General features: G+C 44.2%; 1 protein-coding gene across 2 annotated transcripts in view; it reads right to left on the reverse strand.

Moving 5' to 3' along the window:
- Positions 1-15,015, reverse strand: part of nadsyn1 (NAD synthetase 1) — a 93,090-nt gene that overhangs the window by 49,864 nt on the left and 28,211 nt on the right. For both annotated transcript variants that reach the window (XM_043705355.1, XM_043705356.1), the window contains exons 6-8: positions 11,337-11,388; positions 4,528-4,616; positions 1,663-1,780 (exon numbers count right to left, since the gene is read on the reverse strand). In XM_043705355.1, coding sequence (XP_043561290.1) covers positions 1,663-1,780; positions 4,528-4,616; positions 11,337-11,388 — 259 coding nt within the window. The remainder of the gene's footprint in view (positions 1-1,662; positions 1,781-4,527; positions 4,617-11,336; positions 11,389-15,015) is intronic.

Raw genomic sequence — 15,015 nt, forward strand, 5'->3', positions numbered from 1 at the left:
ATCCAGACTACTGTTTGGGGGCCTGTAGATAACTCCCAAGAGTTTCTTTTTACCCTTAGAATTTCTCATCTCTATCCACACTGACTCTACATCCCTGATTCTAGGTCCCCTCGCGCAAGGGACTGAATATCATCCCTTACCAACATGGCCACCCCACCCCCTCTGCCCATCAGTCTGTCCTTACGATAGCACATGTAGCCTTGAATATTCATTTCCCAGGCCCTGTCCACTTGAAGCCACGTCTCAGTTATCCCCACAATAACTTGCAAAGAGCTAGAACTTTAGTCCAGCCAGCACTTGGATTATTATGTACAGCTCTGATCACTACACTGCCAGATGGATGTGGATGCTTTGGAGAGGTTTACCAGGATGTTGCCTGGTCTGAGGGACTTCAGCTATGAAGGTTGGATAGACTGGGTTTGTTTTCACTGGAATGCAGGAGGTTTAGGGGTGACCTGACAGAAGTTTATAAGGTTATGAATGGCAAGTATAGGATGGAAAGTAGGAGGCTTTTCCCCAGGGTGGAGAGGTCAATTACAAAGGGACAAAGATTCAAGGTGCAAGGGGGCAAGTTTAAAAGAGATGTGCGAGTTTTTCACACAAAGAGTGGTGAGTGCCTGGAATATGCTGCCAGAGGAGGTGGAAGACACAATAGCAGCATTCAAGAGACACCTGGATGAATATATGAAGGGAATAGACGGTTACGGATCCTGAAGGTGAAGACAGTTTTAGTATAGGAGGGCAAAATGTGTCGGCTTAGGCTTGGAGGGTCGAAGGGCCTGTTCCTGTACCGTATTGTTCTTTGTTCTTCTTGTAAAGGCTGTTACGGTAGCTTCATGGTCACGATTAATGACACCATTTTTTAATTCCAGAATTAGATTAGATTAGATTCCCCACAGTGTGGAAACAGGCCCTTCAGCCCAATAAGTCCACACCGACCCTCCGAAGAGCAACCCACCCAGACCCATTCCCCTACACCTAATACTACGGGCAATTTAGCATGGCCAATTCGCCTAACCTGCGCATCTTTAGATTGTGGGAGGAAACCGGAGCACCCAGAGAAAACCCACGCAGACACGGGGAGAATGTGCAAACTCCACACAGACAGTTGCCTGAGGCGGGAATTGAACCCGGGTCCCTGGCGCTGTGAGGCAGCAGTGCTAACCACTGTGCGACCGTGAATTATGGAGTTCAAATTCCTATAGCTGCTGTGGTAGGATTTGAGCCCACATCCCTAAAGGCTAACTCTGGGCCACTGGATTACTGGTCAGTCACATTTTCACTACCCCATTGTCTTGCCCACCTCAATATTTTTCAGAATCCGACAGGGCCACGTTCTAACTCCCAGCAGGAGACAGGCTATTCCTGCACCAGATAAACACTCAGTGAGCTAACTGGCCAGTCACTGGAGAATTGAGCTTGATTAAAAATAAACAAGGCAAAAGTGAGAACTGCAGATGCTGCAAACCAGAGTTTAGATTTTTGCGCGAAATATCGATTTTCCTGCTCCAGATGCTTCCTGACCTCCTGTGCTTTTCCAGCACCACTCTAATCTTAATTTAAAATTAAACAGCTGTGAGTTCACCCTTCCACATTTTTGCTGGTTTTTTTCAAAAGCCATGCAGGAACCTTTTAGTGACACCACCACATCCACACTCATACCTTTGCCGTCGCTGACTTGATAAGATCGACCCTCACGTAATTTTTCCGAAGGAGATGGTGGCTCCCTGAAGAATTAGTAAATATTTCAACCCCATCCATCGCCATGGTAATGTGGGGGCTGAGAAAGAAAATGAAAGTACTCATTGTCTGATTTTTATGATGTCATGGAACTGTTGATATTTACACAAAGGCATTTAAACACAATGTACAATCAAGTTTTTGAAAACATTACTAAATAAGGTCTTTTTGTTTTAGCCGCACCTACGGCCTGCAGTCATTGACAAACCACAGAGCCGTAACCAAAACATGGTAATCTTAACCAGATGCTCTACTCTCAGGATTTAGTAACGGGTTCACTGTATCACAAGAAGGTAAAGTTGCCGTTGTCCCAAGGGATCACAGGGATAATCTCTCACTGACGAAAGATGGCAGTTAACCTGAGGGTCACTAGGCAAGGAGAGAAGCTGAGAAGGAGACAAAAACAGAAAGTGCTGGAAAAGCTCAGCAGGTCTGGCAGCATCTGTGGAAGCTCTGAGGAAGGGTCACAGGAACAAACTTTTTTTCTTAAAGACTGGATTCCCTACAGTATGGAAACAGGCTCCTCGACGCCACAAGTCCACACCAACCCCCCCCCCCCCACCCCCCCCCCTCCTCCCCCGAAGAGTAACCCACTCCCCTCAGACTAATGCACCTAACACTATGAGCAATTTAGCATGGCCAATTCACCTTTGGACTGTGGGAGGAAACCTGAGCACCCGGAGGAAACCCACACAGACACGGAGAATGTGCAAACTCCACACAGTCAGTCACCTGAGGTTGGAATCAAACCTGGGGTCCTGACGCTGTGAAGCAGCAGTGCTCACCACTGAGCCACCATGCTGTTAACTCGGATTTCTCTCCACAGATGCTGCCAGACATGCTGAGCTTTTCCAGCAACTTCTGTTTTTGTTTCAGATTTCAAGCATCTGTCGTTCTTTCACCTTTTTTGGTTTTGTCCTTCAAGGTAACTTCAGCTGGTGCAGGAATTGAACCCATGCTTTTGGCATCAGCCTGCATGGCAAACCAGCCATCCAGCCAACTGAGCTAACTGACACCATCACATCAGCAGGTCACTGTGTCTGAAGGTGCTTCATTTTACATTGAACCAGTCATACTCAATCACACCTGCACCTGCTCAAACTAACATCCTATTATTTCAGTACAAGGCTGTTTACAAATATGTGCATACTTCAGCTGTCACGCAAAGTTGAGGATGTACACATTATTGATGTCAAAACAATAATCCAAGAAATCACACCGAGTCTTTCCAACGCCCTTCCGTGACTTAAACAGAACAAATGGGCCTAAAAAGCAAACAAGGTCAGGTTGTCATTTCCTTTTTAACATAATAATGAAACCAGGACGCAATGAGGTAACTCATCTCAAGGATGATTCTATTGAAAAATTAACAGCTGAAAATAATGCAATGCTAGGGAGCTTTCTTCCCGATATATTTCCAAATCTCCATCAACCAAAACCTTACCTCAATGCCCCCCCACCGAGAATTAAACATCACACAACACCAGGTTAAAGTCCATCAGGTTTATTTGAAAGTACTAGCTACTGGAACACTGCCTGATGAGGGAACAGTGCTCTGAAAGCTAGTACTTCCAAATAAACCTGATGGACTTGAACCTGGTGGTGTTGTGTGATTTTTAAACTTTGTCCACCCCAGACCAACACCAGCACCTCCAGATCATAGCCCCCAGCCAAGAGGCAGTTAAGAGTCACCCACATTGCTGTGGGTCTGGATTCTAACGTAGGGCTAGCAGTTTCCTTCCCTGCAGGACACTAGTGAACCATTGGGTTTTTACGGCAATCAATTCAGAGAATGTGATGACTGCAGATGCTGGAGTCAGAGTCAAGAGTGTGGTGCTGGAAAAACACAGCCGGTTAGGCAGCATCTCCTGCTCCAAGGATGCTGCCGGACCTGCTGTGCTTTTCCAGCATCATACTCTCGTTTCCGGTAAACGATAACAGTTTCATGGACATCACTGAACTTTTAATTCCAGATTTTCGTCAAATTCAAATTCTACCATCTGCCATGGTGGGATTCAAACCCGCCTCAAAAAAAAAAAATCATCTGCATCTCTGGATTAATAGTCTCACAATAATCCCACCAGACCATAGACATCCCTGCCCCAAGAGGATGGTGACAGTAAGTCTGCCCCCAAGTGGTGAACAATGGTGCAATCAGTCTGCAACAACACAGCAATCAACAGTGAGGGTTACTCATACAACATCTTCCCAAACTCAGTTCTTCAAACTCAACAATTTACTGTTTGAAGAATATATTTTAAAAAAAAACAATGGTAACAGCAAAAATCACAATTATTATATACTTAATCTGAATTTTTATGATTCTTTGATATTTTATAAATGCAGGAGCAATGGTAACACTGCAAAATTTCAGATGATTGATCATGTTTAAGCAAAATGATTGTCAGTGTACTACTCTATATCCTCAAACCCTGGAGGTCACTGACTAGTACAGTAAGTCAAAGTCTCTATATATTATTTCTATTTGACTATTTCAAAGATAACTTTACAGAAGCAAAAAAAGTGACTGTCTCAATGTTTCAATTACGGAAGCCTCCTATTGTGCCTTTTTTTAAAATCTGTAAATTTGACTCTTGCAACACATTCCTGGCTGAACTCCCAAAGTCTACTATCCATAAACTCAAGGTCATCCGAAACTTTGCCTCCTGCATCACTACTTGAACCAATTCCCTGAGTTCACTGATCCACCTTGGCTCCGGGTGAAACCCCTGCAAGGTCTCCACTCTGAAGAGGAGATCCAGAAAGAAACAGAATGGACATTTGTACCTGTTCGGAACCCAGAGCTCCTGACAGATTTCACTGCCCAGGCAGGTGTCCTTTGTCTCAATGACAGCATCACCAAACGGAGCAGTATCCTGAAACAAAAACCATACACTGGCATTATAGTCACCTATCAGCATTCAGTTTTATCTGTTCCTTTACAACTGAATTACCAGGAAAAGTCTCTTCACTTATGGACAGGAATTGCTTCAGAGCTGAATGTGTTCACAGGCAGTGAGGTTTTACATATGGTTTTAAAATGAAATTTATCAATGCTTCTCAGTACCATGGCTCACTGGGAGCAACTCCCACATAACATGAAGTATTGCAAATAAAGGCATCAGCACACACTCACTTGCACAAATTATGTTTGTACATCGGGGAAACTCAGTGGTTAGCACTGCCTCAGAAGATGCCAGGACCCAGGGTCGATTTGGGCCTCGGATGACTGTCTGTGGGTGGAGTTTGCATATTCTCCCTGTACCTGCCTGGGTTTCCTCCGGGTGCTCTGGTTTCCTCCCACAGTCCAAAGATGTGCGGGCTATGTGCATTGGCCGTGCTAAATTGAATTAGCTTTATCACATATACTCACGAGTACAGTGAAAGGTTTACAAGCTACCACTTACAGCATCAGCTTTGGTACAAAATTGCTGAGTAGTGTTTGGGGGATTTGTAGGCGAGGTGGATTAGCCATGGGAAATACAGGAGTTATGGGGACAGGGTGGCGGGGTTGGGTCAGGGTGGGAAGTTCTTCACTGCACCAAAGCAGACTCAAAGGGGCCGAACGGCCTTTGACCACAATGTTGGGATTTTATGATTTTGATTGAGCAGCAGCTTATTTGGATAGCGGTGGCTACTGCATTGATGCATCCAATAATAACTTAAGCCACAAAAAAAAAAGGTCCAGTTGAAAAGGAGATTCTAGTAAACACTGCAAAAGCTTCAAAGTCATTTCTAATTTGTCCACCCCTCTAACAAACTTCAAACTCCCTTCCGAAAATGTACAGGCATTTTTGTATTATATCAGCTAACAGAAAGTCTCTGCTAATTTCTAAACTTGCTTTCACACTGTCCAGGCATGTTCCCTTGGATTTTTCTTTGCACGTGATTTTTTTTTGTTTGAAGTGCACACAATCTCTACTTTCTTGCTCAGACATTCAAAAGGATGGGCTGGTGCGCAGTGTGTAGGATTCTGCATGTTGCTGGACGGCCAACCTTATCAACCTGCACTCAATGTGCAAAGAATCCTTATCTTCTGGATATAAAACAAGCTCAGTATACATCGATATAGATCCAAAATCACTACTTGAACTTTGCAGTGGGAAAAGTAGAGTACCCTTCAATATTATTGGAAATTGAATAGCAACTTCCAGTGCCTGCACAGAGTCAGACAGCACAAAAACAGACCCTTCAGTCCAACTAGCCCATGTCATCCATAATCCCAAACTAAAGTAGTCCCACCTGCCTGCTCCTGGCCCATATCACTACAAACTTATACAAATGTCCTTTTTTTTGGTAAATATATTTATTAGCAAATTTTTTAACTTTACAAACATAAGATTATTGAAAAAAAAATACAATCAATAACAAATCAGTATAATAAAAAGAAAAACACAAATTACAATAAAACTACTGTCTATTAACTACTAACCTATAATACAAACCAAACCCTAACACTGCACAGCAACACCAATAAGTAAGTAAATAACTACAAGATAAAGCAAACAAAACACAATACAGACAAACAAAGGAATGGGAGCATTGTATACATACCCGTATTAACTCAGGAGTCCCCCTCTCCAGGGCCCAGGGCTCGACAAACCTAACTATCCTGGTTAAACAAACGCCCTAGTTAAGATAACTGACAAATCTATATCCAAATAACTCAAGTAGGGCTGCTAAGTTTTATAAAAGTGGTCTGTTGTGTGATACACCATGTTTGTGAAAAAGTCCAAGGGAATGTGCTCCATAATTAATGTCTGCCATCCCAGCAAGCCCGGCGGGTTCTCAGACACCAGTTCATCAGAATATTCTTCCGTGCACAATATGCAACAATACTAAATAGTTTCTTCCCATGTCCGTCTAAAGATGGAAAATTCGGTAGACCCAAGAGGAGAGATATCGGGTCTACTTTGACTTCATTCCTCAATATCCTCCCTATCTCTCCCGCCACAGCGCTGCAAAAAAAAAAAACCACGGAGCCCATGGTATGTCCAGAAGCAATGGGTAAGAGTACCTATACTTAGGTTACATTTGGGGCACATTGAAGATGCCCCTTTTTTAAACTTCACCAGACGAACCCTGTGCAGAACTTTTAACTGTGTAGCGCATGTCCTATTACAGACTGAGATCTTTCGAACATTCTCCCATATGTTCTCCCATGTTTCAGAAGAGATCTCCACTCCCAGCTCTTGCTCCCAGACCTCACAACCGGTTAATATCCTGCCAGGCCCTACCACCCAGCAGGCGATAGAGGACACTAACCGAAAGGGTGCTTGTGGAACGTAGCAATATCCTCTGTATCGGGCTTATAGGGCTTAGTGAGAAATGTAGTCTTCTTCTGGATGAAACCCCTAACCTGAAAAAAACGGAAAAGATCTCTGCTGGGCAACCCGTATTTGCGGCTCAGTTGCTCAAAAGACATCGTAACCTCCCCCTCAAATAAGTCGCCCAAACTAGAAACTCCTCTCGCTGCCATAGTTTGAACCCTGAGTCCATCATCCCTGGTCGGAACTCTGGCATGCCGACTATAGGTGTAAGTGGCGAAGTCTTGTATAAGTAACCCTCACTCTGACACATCACCCTCTATGCCTTGACTGTACTAATGACAATGGGGTTCAAGCAGAGGTCCAGAACTGTCCTCATTCATGAACAATAGGTTAATAAGCGGCCTTTGCTTGGGAGGCCTCAATATCCAGCCATATTGAGTTTGGATCGTTACCTACCCAATCACAGACAAAGCAAAGGAACCAAACCACCCCATAAGCTTCCGTAGCGTTGACTGGGAAACATTATAAGGAGCATACGCATGGGATAAAGCAAACGAGGAAGAACATTCATCTTAATCAGAGATATTCGGCCCAGCCATGAAATTGGAAAAGCCTCCCATCTCTGGCGATCTTGCCTTATATTGTCGAGCAATTGAGAAAAGTTAGTCCGAAATAACAGATCAAACTTGGGGGTAATAAAAATGCCTAGGTATCGGAACCCTGCCCGTGGCCACTTAAAAGGGAACTTAGGGCCACCTTCAACTTCTGGCACATCCTTAAGGTTCCCAAAAGGCACAGCCTCCGATTTTGCAAAGTTAATCTTATATCCTGAAATAGCCCCAAATGAATTGATACATTCTATCAAATGGGGTACGGAGGTGATCGGGTTCGATAAAAACAGAAGGACATCATCCGCGTACAGTGTAATCTAGTGTGCCCTCGATCCCACTTCCGGAGCGGCTATGTGGACATTCTGACGAATAGCCACTGCCAGCGGCTCTATCACCAACGTAAACAACAACGGTGAGAGGGGGCAGCCTTGCTGACTATACCTACCAATCCTAAAATTCCCAGACATCACCCCGTTAGAGATGACCGCGGCCAGAGGGTGGTGATTTAAAACCTCCACCCACCTAGCAAAGACTCCACCCAACCCGAACTGTTCTAAGACAAAAAAGATATGGTCATTCCATCCGGTCAAATGCTTTCTCTGCATCTAAGGAAATCACCAACCCCTGAATCAATCGTTGCTGACAAACTTGGGACCATATTCAGCAACCTTCTAATATTATTAGAGGACCTACAGCCCCTTATAAAGCCCGCCTGGTCCTCTTTAACAATATGGGGCAACACCCTTTCCAATCTCAGCACCAGGATCTTGGACAGAATCTTGAAATCTGAATTTAATAGAGAGATGGGCCTGTGTGAGGCACAATCCTCAGGAATCTTCTCCTTCTTAAGAATTAAGGAAATATTAGCTTCTCTCAATGGTGGTGGTAAGCATTTATGCATATAGGAGTGATTGTACATCTCCAGCATCGACCCTGACAGAATCCCTATAAACTCCTTATAAAACGGTCTCCCGGGAGACCATCAGGGCCAGGCTCCCACTCTGAAGTTGCCTAGCTGCCTCCTGTATTTCCTGAACTGTCAAGTGGGCATTAAGGAGAGAGGCCTGTTCTAAGGTTACCCCTGGGGAGGTCCAGGTTCTTAAAAAGGGTCTCCATTTTAGCCCTCCTGTCTTCACAACCTTCAGACCGATACAATTCAGAGTAACAGCTCCAAAAAGCTTCATTAATCTTTTTAGCATCATATGTAAGGACCCCGGTGCTGTCTCTGATTGCAGTAATGGATTGGGGAGCACGCTTTTTCCTAGTCAGGTATGCTAAATACTTCTCTGGCCTATCCCCATATTCAAACAGCCTGTGTCTAGCAAAACCAAGTTCTTTCTTTGCGTTTTGTGTCAGTATTGAATTCAAGGCAGCCCAGAGGGCCGTGATCCACTGCAGCTTAGTCACCGAAGGCCGCACAAAATGTGCTGCCTCCGCGGCTTTCAACTGCGTCTCAAGTAGACACTACTGTTCCTCCTTCTGTCGTTTCCAGCTAGCTGAATAGGAAATAGCTAATCCCCTAGCAAAGGCCTTAGCAGTCTCCCATAGCATGGACGGACTAATAGCCGTGTCTGAGTTGATGGTCAAGAACTCCTGAAACTCCTTCAAAACGTATTCCATAAATTCGGAATCCTTAAGGAGAAAAGGGTCCAAACACCAGTGCCGCAAACCTCGCCTCTCACTCTTGGCCTGAACCTTCAAATATACTGCCGCATGATCAGAGACAGCTATATTCCCAATTTTATAACCCATAATCGTATCCAGAAGGGCCGAGGGAGCCAGAAAGAGGTCAATCCTCGTGTGACATTTATGTGGGTTTGAAACAAAGGTGAAGTCCCTGCCGGTAGGGTGAAGACATCTTCAAATATCCACCAGCCCCAACTCCTCGCATAAGTCAACGGCCTGCGAAGAAATAGTTGGGGGCCCACAAGACATCCTGTCCACTGCCGGATCCAAAAGACAATTTTTTGCTTTTCTTTCTTTTGGTGTTGCTTTGCACAGTGTTAGGGTTTGCTTTGAGTAAGAGTAGGTTAGTGGTTAGTAGATAGCAGTTGTATTATAATTTGTGTTTTTCTTCTTTTTATCATACTGACACTTGTGATTGATTTTTTTTTCAATAATTTTATATGTTTGTAAAGTTAAAAAAAATTTGCTAATAAATATATTTACAAAAAAAAGAAAAAAGAGAACAAACATTAACCGCATTCTTCAGGCCAATCCATCTATTTTAAATTGTCTACAAAGTTTTTATCCACTGAGTCAAATGTATAAACTGAGCCCTCGTGGCTGATATGGAGCACTGCGGGGTACTGGATACCCAGGTTCCTCAGCCTCTTTTTACCTTTATCGAAGGACTTGCTCTTTCAAATTAAAGCTGCCAAGAAATCATGGAAAAACATGACTTTTGACCCCTTGTACAACAGCGCCTGCAGATCTTTTCCGGGGATCTGGAAGCTTCTATGACTTTTTGCTTGTCCTTATGAGTGGAAGTGCACTAGGACCGGGTGGGGATGCTGCACTGGCCCTGACTTGTGCACTGTAACCCGATACGCCCTTTCAATCTGAAGCCTGCTGGACTCTATGTGAAAACCCAAAAACTTTGGCAGCCAGTTTTCAAAGAAACTGACTGGCTGCTCACCTTTAGGGAGCCCGACAATTCGGAGATTTATCCTCCGACCTCAATTTTCGAGGTCGTTGATATGGTCTCAAGGCCCGCACCTCTCACTCCAGCACCTGGATCCGACTGGGTGAGGACTGCATCGCAGCTTCCGAGGCCTTAGTTCGACCCTCCACCTCCTCCAGCCTCTCCCCGAGGCCCTGGATCTCCTGCTCATGCTTCTACAGCATGGGCGCGATAGGTTGGACCAGGGCACGAATCTCCCCACGGATCTCCTCAATCACAGCCCCAACTTAAGGTCAGTCTCTCCATCGCTGCAGCCAATTCCTGTGAGTCTGTCAGGTCCCCAGAAGGGCAGGGGGGGGTGGGGGGGAAGGGTTTGCAAAACCAATATAATGTACAAAATCCCATGCAAGAACTGCACAAAACACTACATAGGACAAACAGGAAGACAGCTAACGATCCGCATCTATGAACACCAACTAGCCACGAAACGACACGACCAGCTATCCTTAGTAGCAACACACTCAGATGACAAGCAACATGAATTCGACTGGGACAACACTACTATTATAGGACAAGCCAAACAGAGAACAGCCAGGGAATTCCTAGAGGCATGGCACTCATCCACAGATTCTATCAACAAACACAAGCACATCGACCTGGACCCAATATACCGACCACTGCAGCAGACATCTGGAACTGACAACCGGAAGCGGCAGAGACCAACCACTACAAATGCCGGAGGAAACATCACGGAAGCGCTTCACATCCCAAGCACTGAGGATGTCACCTAGACAGGGGACGAAACGTCTGCAACACAAATTCCCAGCTCGGCGAACACAACCACAACAATGGTCAGTGTGGACCCGAAGGGCCAAATGGCCTGCTTCCACACTGTTGGGATTCTATGAACTCAGAATGGGCAATAAACGATGACCCAGCTAACAACATACACATCCCAAGGACAAGATGATAAAAAGAAAGTGAATAGTGGAGTACCAGAGTAACAAATTGCTGGAACCTGGAACAGGATTTAGCTCATACATCAATTCCTGATAAAGTAACCACAATGAAAGGGATCGATCCTGCACTCACCTGTCCAGTCACCCTTTGGATTATATCTGGAAGGGAAAATTCTTCGACTATCCTGGGAAAAAGAAACAAAACAATGACCAATTATTTAAATCAATCAAGAGAAATAATCCCCCACAGAAATATAAATGACTAAATGAAACTCTTAACCATTTTCAAGTTTACTGTAACATCTGCCAAGGAACTGCTCTTAATAAGCCAAACAATGCGCTATTTTGAAGAGACAGGAATATTCTACTCTGTCAAATAAATATATTGCTCTGCAGACAAACAATATTTCAAGTCTCGAATTTTAAAAGGACGTTTGAGGACTCGTCGACTGAGTTATTATGGGCAGAGGTTAGAAACAGGAAAGGAGAGGTCACACTATTGGGAGTTTTCTATAGTCCTCTGAATAGTTCCAGAGATGTCGAGGAAAGGATAGCAAAGATAATTCAGGATAGGACTGAGTAACAGTGTAGTTGTTGTGGGGGTCTTTAACTTTCCAAATATTGACTGGGAGAACTATAGCTCAAGTATTTCAGATGGGTCAGTGTTTATCCAATGTGTGCAGGATGGTTTCCTGACAGTATGTAGACAGGCCAACAAGGGGAGAGGTCACATTGAGTTTGGTACTGGGTAATGAACCAGGCCAGGTGTTAGATTTGGAGGTAGGTGAGCACTTGGGTGGTAGTGACCACAATTTGGTTATGTCTACTTTAACCATGGAAAGGGATAGGTTTATACTGCAGGGCAAGAGTTCTTGCTGGAGGAAAGGTGATTAAGATGTGATTAGGCAAGGTTTAGGATGCATAGGTTAGGGAAGGAAAGTGCAGGCAATGGGCACAATTGAAATGTGGAGCTTATTCAAGGAACAGCTACTCCATGTCCTTGATAAGTATGTACCTGTGAGGCAGGGAAGAAGAAGTGGTCAAGCGAGGGACCCACAGTTTACTAAAGAAGTTGAATCTCTTGTCAAGAGGAAGAAGGCGGCTTATGTTAGGATGAGACCACTCAGTTAGGGCACTCGAGAGTTACAAGGTTGCCAGGAAAGACCTAAAGAGAGAGCTAAGAAGAGCCAGGAGGGGACATGAGAAGTCTTTGGCAGATAGGATCAAGGAAAACCCTAAAGCTTTCTCTAGGTATATCAGGAATAAAAGAATGACTAGACAAAGATTAGGGCCAATCTAGGACAGTAGTGGGAAGATGTGTTCAGAGTCGTAGGAGATAGGGGAAAGCACTAAATGAATTTTTTTTTGTCTTTTCCAGTGTGCAACTGACAATGTTGTCAAGGAGAATATGGAGATACAGGATACTAGGCAAGGCAGGATTGAGGTTCACAAGGAGGAGGTGCCAGCAATTCTGGAAATGTGAAAATAGATAAGTCCCCTGAGCCAGATGGCATTTATCCTAGGATTCTCTGGGAAGCCAGGGAGGAGATTGCAGAGCCTTTGGCTTTGATCTTTATGTCGTCATTGTCTACAGGAATAGTGCCAAGACTGGAGGATAGCAAATGTTGCTCCTTTGCTCAAGAAGGGGAGTAGAGACAACCCTGGTAAATTATAGACCAGTGAGCCTTACTTTGGTTATTGGTAAAGTGTTGGAAAAGGTTGAGAGATAGGATTTATAATCATCTCAAAAGGAATAGGTTGATTAGGGATAATCAACACAGTTTTGTGAAGGGTAGATGGTGCCTCACAAACCTTATTGAGTTGTTTGAGATGGTGTCAAAACAGGTGGGTGAGGGTAAAGCAGTTGATGTGATGTATATAGATGTTAGCAAAGCATTTGGTAAGGTTCCCGGCGGTAGGCTATTGCAGAAAATACGGAGGCATGGGATTGGGGATGATTTAGTGGTTTGGATCAGAAATTGGCTAGCTGAAAGAAGAGGGTGGTGGTTGACGGGAAATATTCATCCCGGAGTTCAGTTACTAGTGGGGTACCACACGGATCTGTTTTGGGTCCACTGTTGTTTGCCATTTTTATAATGGATCTAGATAAGTGCGTAGAAGGATGGGGTAGTAAATTTGCAGGTGACACTAAGGTCAGTGGAGTTGTTGGTCGTGCCAAAGGGTGTTGTAGGTTACAGAGGGACATAGAAAAGCTGCAGAGCTGGGCTGAGTTTAATGTGGAAAATTGAGATGATTCACTTTGGAAGGAGCAACAGGAATACAGAGTACTGGGCTAATGGTCAGATTCTTGGCAGTGTAGATGAGCAGAGAAATCTTGGTGTCTACTTACATCGATCCCTGAAAGTTGCTACCTAGGTTGACAGGGTTGTTACGAAGGCATACGGTGTGTCAGCTTTTATTGGTAGAGAGATTGAGTTTTGGAACCACGAGGTAATGTTGCAGCTGTACAAAACTCTGTGGTGTGGCTGCACTTGGAAATATTGCACACAGTTCTGGTCACCACATTGTAGGAATGGTGTGGAAGCATTGGAAAGGGTTCAGAGGAGATTTACTGGGATGTTACATGGTATGGAGGGAAGGTCTTATGAGGCAAGGCTGAGGGGCTGGAGGCTGTTTTCGTGAGAGAGAAGATGGTTGAGAGGTGACTTATGAGACATATGAGATAATCAGAGAGCTAGCTAGGATGGACAGTGAGAAACCTTTTCCTCAGATGGTGATGGCTAGCATGAGGGGACAGCTTTAAATTGAAGGGTGATAAATACAGGACAGATGTTAGAGGTAGTTTCTTTACTCAGAAAGTAGTAGGCGCATGCAACTGTAGTAGACTTACCAACTTTAAGGGCATTTAAATGGTCATTGGATAAACATATGGATGAAAATAGAATAGTGTAAGATAGACGGGCTTCAGATTGGTTCCAGAGGTCGGCGCAACATCGAGGGCCGAAGGGCTGGTACTGCACTGTAATGTTCTATATTTTAAAGGTAAGGCTAGTTCCAAGGTCATTCAACTGGCTAATTACCATTCTACTCTGGCTCTTGCTTTATGCCAATATTAATTAAATGAGTGTAGACATGGAGGCTCCACTATATTTTCTTCCTATAAAAATTTGTTATCTTCCAAACTTTCAACATCTAGAGTTCCAGAACTCTGGACTGGATCTTGAGTGGGTGTCATAATTCTAGTTGCCAAATCCAGAAGCCACTCGTGGCCCTCAACTAAGTTTCAGCACTCAGGCCATTGTCTCAAAGAGACCTCAGTAACAGGTTGGTGAACAGCCACATAAATGTGGTTCAACTTGCCTTCTGGCAATGGCAAATCTGTCAATTTTTCCTACAGCTGGCAAAAAAGGCATAGTAATAGAAAGACACTGGACATCTTTTCAATGATTTATAATAAAATGATTCAGACTTGAATGTAAGTAGTATGATTAGTAAGTTTGCAGATGACACCAAACTTGGTGGTGCAGTGGGCAGTGAAGAAGATTATCTCAGGAGTACAACAAGACCTTGATCAGATGGGCCAATGGGTCAAGGAGTGACAAATGGAGTTTAATTTAGATAAATGTGAGGTGCTGTATTTTGGTAAAACAATTCAGGGTGGGTCTTATACAGTTAATGGTAGGGCTGTGGGGAGTGTTATTCAGCAAAGAGACCTAGGTGTACTTGAGCATATTCCTTGAAAGTGGAATCACAGGTAGACAGGGGGTGAAGGAGACAGCATTTGGCATGCTTGTCTTTGTTGGTCAGAGCATTGAGTACAGGAGTTGGGATGTCATTTTACAGCTGTACAG

Source organism: Chiloscyllium plagiosum, chromosome 16, assembly GCF_004010195.1.
Source record: "Chiloscyllium plagiosum isolate BGI_BamShark_2017 chromosome 16, ASM401019v2, whole genome shotgun sequence".
NCBI classification, from domain to species: Eukaryota; Metazoa; Chordata; class Chondrichthyes; order Orectolobiformes; family Hemiscylliidae; genus Chiloscyllium; species Chiloscyllium plagiosum.